Consider the following 14,848-nt stretch of genomic DNA (forward strand, 5'->3'; position numbering starts at 1 on the left):
CATAAGAAATGGAACACGGTGCCAAAGAAAAAGAGCAACCTCTTGATGTCACCCTGCAGGCACTTCTCCAAACCCATATCCTGAGGTGGGCACTTCTCTCTTCTGCCCATGCCTAGTCTGTGATCATCTAACCCAGGTTGTTAAGAGTATCAGGCCCAAAGGCTTGACTAGTGGCTTCCATGGCAAAATGTACATTAATGGCACATCACTAAGAGTTACCTGCTGGGGTCTGGTGGAGAAGACTGCACCTGCCCACATAATCAGAGGCAGCCTCATAACATGCATGTGCAAGGGGGCAAAAGAACCATAGGATCCTAGGAAAGTTGGGCTGGAAAGCAACTCAAAAAAAGTCATCTAGTCAAGACAGGTTCGTCCCAACTTAACCAGCAAATCAGCCCGAAGTAAAAAGGCCTGAAAACCAGAATCTTGCCACACAAAGCTTTGGGCAGCTCATTCTAGCAGCAGTCAGCAATGTTTTAGAGACGTGGGCAGGAAAACCAGGCTCAGGGCTGAGACAGACCAGCTCTGACCTGGCCACTGCTGAAGCTCCATGCAGTCAGGCCCACAGACCATATGTTGTCAACCCGCAAGTTATAGAAAGGGCTTACTATACTGTCAGCAAGAACCCAGTTGTCCAGTTAAAGCAGGGAACACTGCACAGGCTAAGGACAGCCCTCTACCTGGGATCTCTCAAGCATATGTTAACAACCTTTTACAGAAGCACCATGGTTCCCCTGCTTTACTGGTGGCAAGTTTGGGTATGTCTTGCGTTACACCAGGGTTGCTGGTAGTTTTACGAGGAGTTTAGATTATAGATTTGCCTAGGATGGTTTGGACAGGGCTGATCCTACTTCAGGCAGGGAGCTGGACTAAGTGTGACCTCTGGAGGTCTCTTCCAGACTGATTTCTCTCTATGATTTCTCTGATCACAGGAGCCTGACTAGACCATAGTGGCAATACATACCGTGATACCAGCACCATCAGATTATTTTCCTTGTCAACACTGTACCGCCGGACATAGACATAGTCCCGTGAGTACATGGGGTACTAGAAGGAGAAACACAAAATCAGTCCCTCCCCATCTCAGGTTCGGGAAGAAACATCCCGAGACAGGGAAGGGAAAAGAGCTACTCACTGGGAAGTGGGTTACCCAGTGGACCACTTCCGAGCCAGTGGTCACATCTCGCTCTATCACATCCAGTTTGATGACTAGAGAATCCCATTTCTTTCGGTACTCGGTGTCCAGCTAGTGAGAGAAGAAAGAACTCAGGAGAAGAGTAACATGGAGCAAAGTGATAACATGTTCTTCCAGCCAGTGGTGGATATGCAAGGAAAAGCCAATTCTCTTGGGAAATCAGACCCAAGTCTGTTGAAAAGCTTGTGAAAGCCCAGCTTCATCTAACCAGAAAAGACAAAGGCTCCAAAGGGGAAATTTAGGAGCCCTGCTGTCATCTCACTGCACAGTGGCACAAACTAGGACAGGAGGGCAAGACACGGTTCCCCTCTAGGGCTGTTTCTGGCAGCCTGGTTTTACAAAGAAGTGGTTTGTGGCTTTAGAATCTGACCCTGTAGCCTTCTGCAGCATGTGACTGCAGAGTTTAAGGTGGACAGCCAAGCAAGCTGCCGAAGTCCGGCCTCACCGGTGACTTCCCACCCACCATGCTCCTGATGCACTTGGGTCTGGTTTTGGAGGCATGTGCCCTGGGAGAGCCATCTTTCCTACAGAACTCTGTCTCCAGGCTCCGTCTCCAGGCTCCAACTTCCAGGCTCTTTCTGGCCAAGAACACTCCTCAACCTGCAACATCCATCACACAGCTTGAATTCTCTTGGTAATAAACACTGGGGAGTAGAGATCACCCCATGGATACAAAGGAAAAGCCAAAGAGGGGTGAAGCTAATGGCTGGGGAGCAGAAGCTGTACTCAGAGACCCACAGACTGCCAGCTCAGCTAAACTAATGTGCCTGTGGGCTTTGCTAATTCCCCCATGAAGCCAGGAAGGAATTTTTTCTCCTCTCCTATTTCTACAGGGAAAAGAAAAATCCTGTTCACCTTCCTCAGGAGTGCTGGATGTTGGCTGCAGTCCAGGCTAGGGAGGGAGACTGGGCTGGACCAGTGTTCCTGCTGGGACTCAAACCTGGAGGTTCCTGGTTAGGGGGTCTTTGCCCTACACTCAAGGTTCAGACTGATGCTGCATTGGGCATCAGGAGTTCTCCCCACCTTGCCAGATAGGCCCAGACTGGGAGGGGTTTGCTTTCCTCTACAGCAGGGGTACAGCCTCCACCTGGGATCTCTCGAGTACATTTAACCCCCTGGCAGCAGAAGGGCACTGCCAGCCCTCATCACCTGGCATCACCTGGAGCAAAGCTGGAGGCTCTAAGTGTCTCTAGGCCTTGCTGCTGTGTACATGGCTGGAACGTGGTGTTAGGAACAGGTCAGACAAGGATGCATCTGGCAGGGCTTGTATGGGGCTGATCCTGGCTTGGACTAGCTGTGACTTCTGGACAGCCCTGCCTAGTCTGGCTGTGACTCTGAGACTCTCATCACACACAGATCACCTGACTGTGGGCAGGTGATGACGAAGCAAGTGCTGCAACTGGCAGGCCACCCCTGCTTCTTCTCTGCCCCACAGCCCATGTCACTGGCTGGCTGCAGCACTAGGCAGGGACATGGTTGTACTTCTACACCACTGGGTTTTCTGAGCTTAGACATAGGGTCTGGGAACGCTCACCTGTACATTGAAGAACTGTCTGGGGGTCACATCTGTGTAGGTCCCAAAAACTGTGGGGAAGAGACACAAAAAGGTGTAAGCCAGGCTGTATGGCAAGGTCAGAGGCAGACAGAGCTGGCACCATGGCACACGGAGAAGGGGAAGACAGGGCTGGCAAGGAGAACAAAGGGACATGGAGTGATTCTGGTTGGGAGCAGAACAGCTTAGCACTGGGAGGGAAGGAAGCCACAGCCAATGCAGACACAGCATCTGAGAGGCACGCGCAGCCGTACCAGGCTTCCCATGAGACCCACAGTGCAACAGCTCAGCCGGGGTAGGATTACCTCTGTACTGATAGAGGTGGTTCCCTTCAATTGGCCGTCGCCACAGCTTGAAGTGCTTCTTGTCCATCACCAGCTCCCAGGTGGGCTCACTGCATGCTGGCATTACAGGCTCCGGCTGCTCCTCGCTGCCACTTGGGAAGAAGCTGACCATCTCCCGCGTGCGCTTCATCTCCTCTGCGGACCTTGGGGAGAGGAAGGGAGATAGGAATCAGCACAAGTTGGCCAGTATCATCCAGCAACCCGCCTGATACAGCCTCCAAGGCCAGCTATGCACTTCTAATGAGCTAGCAGCCTCAGTCATCCTGGTGATGGCCACAAAACCCAACAGCTCCATTGGATCCCCATCCTCTCTCATAAAGCCACAGGCTCAGAGCTCTATGCCCTTGGCTGGCCTGCAGACATGACAGGTTCCTAGTGAAAGCTGTTAAAAAGCAACACACTTTCTCCCAGGCTCTGGGAAGGCTAAAAAGCAGCAGTGGAGAGCTGTGATTCATGCCAGACCTGGTGCTTAGAAAGCTGGGGCAGAAGGAGCAATTTTGGAATCAGGGATCAGATCCCAATTGCACCACTACTTGCAAGGACAGGAGGAGCCCAGGACAATAGTCCCAGGCTCTCTTTACGCTGGCAAGTGGAAAGTTAGGTGCTGCAGCCCTGCACAAGAGGCTGGCAGTCAGCCGTCTGCTCTGGGCCTGGTTTGAGACTCACGTCTGCCAGCCTCGGTCCATGGACAATCAGCTGCTTGTTGGTCACAGCTTGTCAGCCTCAGGTTCAAGACTCTCTAGTTTTACCAGGAATTGAAAACTCTGTGCCCAGCATAAGTATTTCCCATTTGACAGCACCTTAAACACATTAATCAGGGAGTAAATGAAACACATAGAGCAAGCCTGGAACAGTTGCAGCAGCAGGCTTTCCCCTGCAGGGGCATGGCAAGCCACTGAGGGAAGTGGCTTCTCAGCTCCTGGCTTAGTCTAGCCAAGATTGTCCATGGAGTTTCCAGCTGAGAGCTGGAAGAGAGGTGGCCGTAACCGGGATCCACAAGCCTGTTTGGGTGCTGTTCCCAGGAAATGGTCTATTGAGGAGAAACTGCTCATGCGCAGTGAATTCAACAGGAAGCTGTGACGTCTGGCCACAGGCTTCCTGGGAGCTTGGTGGAGAGGCGAGCAAAGGCCATGTTTATTAGCCATGGTTCCAGGAGGTTCATTCACCTACTCCCCCACCATCACCAGCTCACAGTGCCTCTCTGCTATGTGTACTGGCCAGACCCGTGTGGGAAAGAACATAGATGCCAAGCAGCCATCACTTCCAGACAGATACATAGATACTGCAATATTCCTGCATGTCCCATCACTAACCCTGGAGCAGCTGATCTCGGACAGCAAAGCTTTACAAACCAACTTGAGGTGGAAACCATGGAATAAGAGGTCACTCACAGACTGGATCCAGATACATCTGGTCCAGACCAACGCTATGGATTCTTATCCTGTGACCTGCAGCAGCTTTGTCCCTCTGTGGATTACAGCTTTATTTCTCTTTCCTACCCGCTGAACCCCCAGCATTGCCCCCATCTTTCTCCTCCCCCCACTTACTATTCAAATCACTTCTTTCTATTTAGCAGCTCTGCTCCCTGCATTCCCTTCACAGCATCACATAATGTCACTGCTTACAAAAACTTATGCATCTCTGATTTAAACTAGAAAGCACAACACCCCCTTCCCCCTCTTCTACCTGATCTCAGACTAACGGGGTGAATTACTTCTCCCCATTCTTGGAACAAGGTGAAGCTTTATGAGTTAGCTTGTTCCCAGAGATGCCTGGAGCCAGAACAGGTGGGAGGCAAGGCCCGTGCTGACACAGTCGGAAGGGAGCTGTCCCAGATAATCCAGGACAGGGCATTACTGAGCTGCTGACCATACTACAATTAGCATGTCAATCCTGTTATGAGTGGAGGTCCCATGAGATCCAGCTGATCTCCATGCAGCCTATTTCAGATTACTGACAAGTCTTCAAGAGCGCTTCTGGCCTGCCCAGCAGCTGGCAGGAAATCTCAAACAGCAGCTGCCACTGGTGGGTTGCTCTTTGCTGCAACACATTGTCCTACCAGGGCTAGGCCACAGTCCCAGGACAGCCAGGAAGGGAAGCATTCACATAACAAGCTCAGTAGCTCAACTGACCACTGGATGTATGTGGCAGCTAGGCAGAAAGCCATCAGAAAGGAGGAGCACCCCTCCACCCTTTCCCACGGACTCCACAATAGTAGGAACAGCACTTCTTGACAGCTACCTCTTTCCTATGGCAGCCTAACAGAAGCATCCTCTTCTCTTACCCTATGACTCCCACCAGGTATCAGGACATGGTTAGACTCTGGCAGCTTTAGCATTCTGTTCTTGGCACCTATAGGCAAAGGCCTTTCCTGGTTAGGCAGGCAAAGGCCTGTGAACATTATCCTGCAGCCACTTGTGTTGCCCACACTTTTCAGGTCCCAAAAGATAAGGAACTTTTGGGAGTGGGGAAAAAGGAGCACATCGTATGTGAGAAAATACAGTATCCAACAACTATTTTTTGCTGTTACTTGACCAGTCTGTTGACCCACTTCCCAACCCTACTCACATGCCCCCACTTTGATTTAAAGAGCACCAGTTGACCAACATCAGAGAATGGGGGCTACTATGGCAGCTTTAAATTCTGCACGTGCTCACTTGTAGGATTCCAGGCTCAGCCACGAATGCAGCCTTGAATGTCAGGCCTGCAAGAGCAAGTTTCTGCAGATCCCTCCCTCCTGGCACTGGCTCCAAGGTACCCAGTTACATTTACAATTATTTATGATCATGCATTACCATTTTTTTAAATAGAATCTCACTTCATCATTTCACAGAAACAAAAACCTTAGGTTTTGGTAATTAGGGTGCTAGCAAGTGCATTAATTATGTACACCTACGACTGGATATCAAGCACTGAAGAGAAAAAAAAAATTCACATGAATACATGGTAGGAAGGGAACTAGCCAGGTAAAAAACAGACCTAACTTCAGGAAGCAAAAAGAAATTATATTGTTGGTCTCAAGCTCAAGCAACAGAGACAAGCAAGAAAAAATTAAGCTGAAAGCAAAAATATAGAGAGGAGAAATATCCAAGAAGAACCAAGGTTTCTTTTTTCAGCTTGTGATACATCCACCTAGCCCTTGCGACACAGATGTTTGTGAAATACAGGTAATAGGCAAAGAGGAAAAGCTTCTTATCTGAATATAAATAGAAGTATAAAGAGCTTTAGTTGGCTTGATGACAAGACGCAGGTGCAGCCTCTCAACAGCCTGAAATAAGTTTTTGTGACAGCTTTCGACTGCAGTTTTCTGTGCCATTGAGAATGGTGACACTGAGTTTTCAACCATGAAAGCTTTACCAGCATGAGTCCAGATTCCTGTACAGAACAGCGAGGCTCCATAATAGATACCAAGGATATATAACAGGATGTTACCAAGCGCAAAGACATCAGCGTCTTGGATTCTGTGCTTTCACCAGTATTACTGTAAAGGGGATGGGGTAATCAGTCATAGAACAGGGTGTTTTCTTTCCAAGGTTACTATACTAACCTCTTTCCTAGACGTGGTTTTTTTTGTTTTACCATTACCTTATTTATTCACATACCGCTCACCTCTCCCCCTGAAAATTAGCCTTCGAAAACTGAGGTGTGCATCTCAACAAGGAAAGTGATACCGAACTCTTGTTCAGTTAAAAGGAAAAGATTTTTTTCCCCCTTCATTCTGCTTTCCCAAAACAAGGCATGTGGTACATGAAAATGCAATAAACTGGATTGTTTTTCACTGCAGCCCTAATTCGTCACCCTAATTCAGTGATTCTCAAACAGGGTGTCAAGACAGGTTACCAAGTACTATGAACCAATACAAGTACTAGTACAAGTACGAACTGAACCGAACCATAGAGAAGCTGGGTTGGAAGGGACCTTAGAGGTCACATCCAGTCCAAACCCCATCCCAGCCTAATCCTTGAATACAGAGCGATCAACCCAGAAACCCACAAATCTGCAGGTGCTGGAAGGTGATGAGAAGGTGACCATCTCTGGCTGCAGCCAACGCCAGATGCCTCTGAAGGAGGTTTAAAAACGCCCTGACGCACAGCACTTGGATTGGAAAGTGATCAGCTTACGAAATCTTGAAGGGGAGAGTTGCATATAGTACTAGATACTAAATATGCAAGCCTAGTCCCTGCAAATATAGGTGCCAAGTACGCAAGTGTAGTCTCTGCCCAAGGCGGGATGTGCCCTGTCCAAACCACCCTATATAAATCAATCATCTGACTTCTTAGTAAAGCTACTGTCAACACAAGACAACACACCCGAATCCGCCACGGGGAAAGCAGGGGGACCACGGTGGCCAACATCCTGCTACTATAAAAGGTTAATATACACTTCAGATGCCAGGTAGAGGCCACATCCCCCACTACAGAAAAAGGCAACCCCCCCCCCCCCCCCCCACTACAGTCCATACCAATCTGACCATGGGGAAAAATACCTTCCTGAACCCAAACAGGGCAATAGGTCTGACTGAGCTGAGGGGCAAGACCAATTAAGTCAGGAACAGCTGGGTGTGAGTGTCAACAGGAACAGTGGCACAGCCCAGTCAAAATTCCCAGCCTGGGCTGCAGCCAACACCCAATGCCTTTCAGGCAGGTTTAAAACCACCCTGACACACAGCTCTTGGATTAGAAGGTGAAATATTTTGAGAACAGATGCCAAGCATGTCAAAAAGTCTTCTTTAAAAGGAACCTCCCTTTGGGGGATAACAGAAAGCAATGTACAAAATACCACTAACCCCTTCTGAAAACCTAGGCTTGGAGACATACAGGGATGGTGACAAGAATAAGACCTAAACACATTCCTTACCAGCCACCAGCACCTGCAGATTGGTGGTTTTCTGGGTTGACTGCTCTTTATTCCAGGATTGGGGGTGATCCTGCTTCAGGCAGCAGATTGAACTAGATACAACCTCCAGCCTGACTTCCCTATGATTCTATTCAATTGATAACAGGTACAAAGCACAGAATAAGACAGTTCCCTGCTGCACAGACTATCAGTCCATCCATAATTCATGTACCTTTGTGCACTGTTCTCTATCAATACCTCTGCTCTTTATAGTTCTTCCCGGTGACCATCACTGCACACCCAGGCTCTTCTAACATCTCTTTTCAAAACCTGCCAAACTAACAGAGTCTTAGATTGCAGCTATGAATTCCTGTCCAAGCCCCACGTTTGGATATAATGCAATAATATTAATAGCTATGTTTATCCTTAATTGATCAGAATCTTTGCATCTGAAAGGGTACCTGTGCCCATGAATGCAGAGCCAGAAGAGGACCCTGGGTTTCATTCCCAATTTTGATTGATTTCCAAGCTGGACTCAAGCAAGCCTACCTGTCTCGATCTGTTCAGAACAGGAATGATAGGTTCCCATGTTGCAAAGCGCTCTGAGCAACAAAGGCAGAAGACAGAGGATAGCATCTCAGTCATGAATACAAAGACATTAAGATGACACATGGCAGGCCAGGCTAGCTTTTTAGTCTGGTTTTTATACCGCTGGCAGCTCTCTGTTAGATGTGAGCAATGATATAATGCAGAGCAAAGAATAACTTCTCCCACATTCTCTTCACAGTTTCCATTAATGCCAGTTTCTAGCACAGTGCTAGCAAATAAGATGCCAAATAAAGGGTCTCTGTCTGGCTCCCTTCCTCATCCCCTATCCAAATGCTTAACAGTCCGAAAAATTTCTTTTCCTCCTATGTTAAAGCTACATTCTTTCATACATACCAGGACATTGCAGACGTCCACCAAACGAGTCACAACTGTGAAAATTTCAATGAACGCTGCCTTCCAAACACACTGGCAGAGCCAATCTGAAGGAGACCCTGGTCAGGTCTGCCCCCCCGCCAGTTCATTTGGAGGGCCCAATCCTGTAAATCGTTAAGCCCACTAATAGCTACAGTACTGACATGAGTAACCCTTGTGAGCAAAAGAGGATTACTCACTTAAGGAAACTCTTATGACAGACTTGACCCCAACCCTGCAGCAGTCAATGGAAAACTGCTGTAGGCTTAATTGAAGAGGAAGGTCTTGCATTTGAAAACATCTCTAACTCCATCCAGACCATACAGTCAGGCCAACAAAAGATATCACTCTAAGCAATATTTGCCTCACATAATTTCTGGACGATCATGCTTCCACTTATGATTGAGCAATAAGCCTGCAGGAATAAAAGGAGCCACCAAAGCTAACTTGGATGATGGAATAAGAATTCGCAGTCCGTGTAAACCGTACTTAACCCAGTTCAGTCGCAGGCAAGTTCTCATTCTGCAATTTTCCAATTGCATCAGCTTTTAAAGCTTTGCTCCCTGAGAATAGCCAGCAATGGAACATGCGGAGAGACTAAAGCAGAGGTGGGCAAAATGCGGTCCGTGAGGCCGTTCTATCCAACCCACAGGGCCCCTAAAAAATTTAGAAAATTAATATTTATCTGCCCCTGGCTGCCTGTCATGTGGCCCTCGATGGCTTGCCAAAACTCAGTAAGCGGCCTTCTGCCCGAAATAATTGCCCACTGCTGGACTAAAGCATCTGCTGCAGGCCTGCATGTCTTTCTGCAGCAGATATCAGAGGTCCATCTTACCCAGTCTTTGCCCCACAGCACTCCCCAGCACACAATCTCAGCAGCCTGGGGGATACCAAGCCAGTCTACCCATTGCTGCCTACTCCACACGCTTGTGGTCTGCACGCTCTGCAATCCTGTCCTTATGTCCCACCCAGACACCAAGCAGTGAGGACAAGGATGCCTGGCAGAAAAGCATATACTCCATCCTGATCCTGTGAGCCACTGGGGTCCTCAGCTGGCAGCTCTTCCACAGAGCCATTGCCACAGGCATGCATTTAGCACACTTCCTGTACTCCCTTGACACCTGTTTATCCATGGTTCCAGTGAGTCCCAGGACCTCCTGGTCAGCCTCCTCCTGCCCTAGCCAAGCTGGCAATCTACCTGACCAGGACAGAGGCTGCGGCTGGGAGGAACCCCAGGGACTGCAGGGTCACCTTCCTGTCCCTGCTCTGTGCACATCTCTATGCAGTTTCACTGGGCAGCATCCACTGGCTCCTTGGATGTGTTCCAGGGCCTGCAGGCACTGTCTGGTGCACTCTGCCCAGTGTCCCCCCTAGGAGCACTCATTTTAAGCCTGTAACCTCACTTCTGTCCGTTTTCTTTTTAGTTGTCCCCCAAAATCAAGTAACGTATACCCAATAGCCCCCCCCCCGCCCCCCAATAACAGGGGGGAGCTAACTGTTGCTCTGTGGGCAGCAAGCCTACTTATACATCAAATAGGCATGTGTCACATGGCTGCAGAGAGCAGATGCTGGAAGACAGAGTGAGCTGGGTTTGACCAGGGTTTTTTCCCTTGTTCCTCTCACTTGCAGCCTCTAGCTTGGCCTGCAGGACTCCCCATGAGCTGGGAAATTTGGTGGCAAGGGTGCAGTGGCGGTACTACCACCCCTCCCTGATGCCAAAATTCGAAGACTTATGGGACAGGTTGGAGCTGAGCCATGACCCTCCCCATGGACGGCCAGATCAGAGTGAGGCCATGCCCCCTTACCTGCACCCAGCCAAATTGGGCAAGGCCATGCCCCCTTCCTCTTGCAGGGCCAGGCCTGCACTCTCCCCACCTTGAATGGCTGGATCAGTGCCAGGCTGCCCCCCTCCCAACTGTGTGACTGGGTAGGGCTCTGCTGAATCCAGCCCATGGAGGGCTTGGTCACACCTGCTGGCCAAAAAAGGTTGAGCACCACTGGTCTAGGACATTGTGATTCAAAGCTGTGCCCCTTACTCCCATGCTTACTGGTGTCCCTTTCCTCCAAGAACAGGGCTCATCCCTTTGAGAATCAGGCTGAACTCTCAGCTTCCCCCACATCTGATGGCAATGAGTTCCACTCAAATGATGTGGGTGAACACACCTCCTTTTTTAAAGTTCCTACCTAGTAATTTCATGCTGTGACCCCTTGGTTGATAATAAATCCCTATCAACTTTCTCTTCATCATTTAGTATTTTATAACCCCTGATCCAGCACAAGGGATGTCCATCCCATCTCAGAGGAAAGGCAGCAAAAGGGCACAGTAATCTCCTTGGCTCAGCACGGAACTTGTGGACCTCCTACATCTAAAAAGAGAGGCTGATAAAGGATGGAAGGCAGGAATCACCGCTAAGGAGGAGTATTCTGTACTGGTCTGGAGCTGTAGGGAGTGAACCAGGCAAGCCAAGGCTGCAACCAAACTCCAACTGGCTACATGTATCAAGGACAATAAAATGTCCTTTTTCAGATATGTGGGGAGTCGGAAGAAAAGCAAAGGTAACACTGGACTCCTGCTAAACCAAATGGGACAGCTGACACCCAGGAAAAAGCCAACCTGCTTAATGGGTACTTTGCATTGGTTTTTCAGCAGCCCAAAGGGACTGCCCTGCCTAACATGATGCGGGATGGCCTGGGTGAGGGTGAATTTATACCCAACACTGGTGTAGACCTTGTAAAGGAAAACCTTGAGAGGCTGGACACCTTCAAGTCAGCGGGTCCTGACAGATTGCACCTCAGAGTACTTAAGGAGCTGGCAGGCATCATAGCCCAGCCACTGGCAAGGATATTCAAGAACTCGTGGCACTCAGGTGAAGTACCTGAAGACTGAAAGAAGCCAATGTGGTGCCCATCTTCAAGAAAGGGAGGAAAGTAGATCCAGGGAACTACAGGCTAATCATCTTGACCTCAATCCCTGGAACGATTTTGGAAAAAATTATCAAAGAGACCATTCTTGACAAACTGGCTGATGGCAACATCCTGAGGGACAGCCAGCACGGATTTGTTGTGGGTAGGTCTTGACTGATCAATCTTATTTCCTTCTATGACCAGGTGACATATCACCTGGACAAGGGAAGAGAGATTGACCTCATATATCTGGACTTTAAAAAACCCTTTGATCTGGTGTCTCATGATCTCCTCGTGGAAAAATTGGCCAACTGTGGCCTCGGCTACATCGCAGTCCGATGGCTGGGGAATTGTCTCCAATATCGGACCCAGAGAGTGGTAGTCGATGGAAGTGAATCATTATGACCTTCTGTGACCAGTGGTGTCCCCCAAGGCACCGTGCTTGGACCTGTACTCTTTAACAGCTTCATTAATGATGTGGACACTGGTGTCAGAAGCAGACTGGCCAAGTTCGCCGATGACACCAAACTTTGGGGTACAGCGTCCACACCCGAGGATAGGCTGGTGATCCAGGCTAACCTTGATAGACTTAGAAAGTGGGCGGATAAAAACCTGATAATATTCAATACAGAAAAATGCAAAGTACTCCACCTCAGGGGAAAAAAACCCACATCATGCTTATAGGCTTGACAATGCTACGCTCACTAGCACCACAGCCGAAAGGGACTTGGGGGTCATGATTGACCACACGATGAATGTGAGCCACAAATGTGATGTTGCAGCTGGTAAGGCAAAAAAAACTGTGGCTTGCATCCATAGATGCTTCTCAAGGAAATCTCAGGATGTCATCCTCCTGTTGTACTTGGCCTTGGTGAGGCCGCAGCTGGAGTACTGCATCCAATTCAGGGCTCCACAATTCAAGAAGGACGTAGAGAAGCTTGAGAGTGTGCAGAGGAGAGCCACACGCATGATCAGAGGGCAAGAGAACAGGCCTTATAAAGAAAGGCTGAGAGCCATGGGACTCTTCAGCCTGGAAAAGTGCAGGCTCAGGGGTGACCTGGTGGCCACCTATAAGTATATAAGGGGTGTGCATCAGGATCTGGGAACACCTGTTCACCAGAGTGCCCCAAGGGATGACATAAGGAAAAACTTCTTTACTGTCTGAGCCCCCAAGGCCTGGAATAGACTCCCTCCAAGGGTGGTGAAATACCTACTCTGGACTCTTTTAAGAAATGTTTGGATGCTTACCTTGCTGGGATCCTTTGACCCTAGCTGAATTCCTGCCCCTGGGGCAGGGGGCTGGACTCGATGATCTTCCAAGGTCCCTTCCAGCCCTAATGTCTATGAAAATACTATCCCCACTCAAGCATCTCTTTTCTGAACTGAACAGGTCTGGCCTCTTTGGTCTCTTCTCGTATAGAAGCTCTTCCATACCACCAATATCCTTATTACCCTTCTCTGGGCTGCCTCTAGCTCTTCTATATTCATTTGGAGGCATGGGAACCAGGACTGGGCACAGGATTCAAGGTGTGAACACCCCAGGGATTTATAAAAGGGCATAGCATTCTGTTCTGTTCACAAGTCCCTTCTTAATAATCCCTCATTGCCTGTTGGACGGTGGCTGAGCACCAAGCTGAACCGTCCAGTGACTCCCAGATCACTCTCCTGTGTGCTAACAGCTAATGTGGAACCCAGGGGTGGATGCAGGGCAGGCATGGGAGCAGCTGCACCCCCCTTTGATTCCTGCTCCACCCAACATTTAAAACCAACTGCCTGGCAATGACAGCAGCATTTTTATTCAGGCACCAGTGACAGTAAGATGAGCCATGAAGTCAACTGAATCTCCTGGATTCCTTCTAAACTCATCACTCCATGTGCATTAACAAGTGCTTTTTTAATGGCCATGATGTTCCACTAATCCAGCTACGCCTTCTAAAATTCTCTTGTCTGCTAGCCTCTCTTGGTATCAAAGCTAATGTTTTACAGGCCCACAGACTGGTTTTAACTAGGGATGTAAATAAAAATGATCCATTTGACTTCTGATTATATTGGTTAAACAGCTAACCAACAACACAGGACTAGTCCTGGCCGGGAGGTGCAAAGCCCTGGACTGATGCTTCCCCTGTCCTGCACCAGGGGAGGACCTGCAGACACCTGCCTGGAGCAGCATAGGGGAGCTGGGGGCTGCACACCAACCCATTCAGACACAGCTGCTGCTGGGAGCTGCTCCCAAGGCCTTTGATGTGGGGGGAGGTGGCAGCCACAAGCCCTGTCAGGCAACACAGCCCACATGAAGCTGGAGACAGCAGCAACAGGTGAGGGTTTTTCCAGCCCACTGCATCCATGGGCAAACTGGGAGGGAGAGAGCAGATTAGCTATGGGTACTAGTCCTCCCCACTGCGCCTCCCCTCCTCCTTGCTCCTCCCTCCTGCCTGCCATGCAACCTTACTGCTTAGGTAAGCTGGTAATGCATTACTGGTAAACACACTTCTCATTTAAATGTTTAACCTTTCACATCCTGAGTTCCAACTCTAGCTAAAGATATGAACTTGGGCCTTGGAGTCACCATCAGCCAAGCTCCAAAAGGCCAGATTCTGGTTCGTGAATCTGAAAGACACGTACTTTTAATTGTAATGACTCCAGGGATAACGAGGCAACATCTCTGGATTATGTTTTGGCCAAGTCTGCTGTGGCTTTTATATGAAATAACAAAAGAAAGCATATTTTACTCAAGTCACCTTTGGTTTTGCTTTGATCATGAACTGAATCACACTGTGCCAAGCCCTGGGTACATTAGCAAAGCTTCTAGCTTTCTTGTTATCAGGTGGAAAACAGCTGTTGTGTTTTGTGTGTTGACAAGGCATCGCACCACTTGCACCCCCTTTTCAAAACTCTGCATCTGCCCAGGGTGGACCATCAAGACCATTCATAGTTTCATCGCTGGTAGGGTCGGAAGGGACCTGAGCAGATCATCAAGTCCAACCCCCTGCCATGCACAGGAAAGAGTACTGGGGTCAAACGACCCCAGCAAGGTGTTCGTCTAACCTCCTCTTAAAG

General features: G+C 49.0%; 1 protein-coding gene across 1 annotated transcript in view; it reads right to left on the bottom strand.

Annotated features, from left to right (window-relative positions):
- Positions 1-14,848, bottom strand: part of STARD7 (StAR related lipid transfer domain containing 7) — a 22,808-nt gene that overhangs the window by 5,739 nt on the left and 2,221 nt on the right. Inside the window, exons 2-5 of the mRNA XM_006035536.3 lie at positions 3,053-3,234; positions 2,730-2,779; positions 1,136-1,246; positions 965-1,047 (exon numbers count right to left, since the gene is read on the bottom strand). Coding sequence (XP_006035598.1) covers positions 965-1,047; positions 1,136-1,246; positions 2,730-2,779; positions 3,053-3,221 — 413 coding nt within the window. The 5' untranslated portion in view covers positions 3,222-3,234. The remainder of the gene's footprint in view (positions 1-964; positions 1,048-1,135; positions 1,247-2,729; positions 2,780-3,052; positions 3,235-14,848) is intronic.

This window comes from Alligator sinensis, unplaced genomic scaffold (assembly GCF_000455745.1).
Source record: "Alligator sinensis unplaced genomic scaffold, ASM45574v1 scaffold1462_1, whole genome shotgun sequence".
In the NCBI taxonomy this organism is placed as follows: domain Eukaryota; kingdom Metazoa; phylum Chordata; order Crocodylia; family Alligatoridae; genus Alligator; species Alligator sinensis.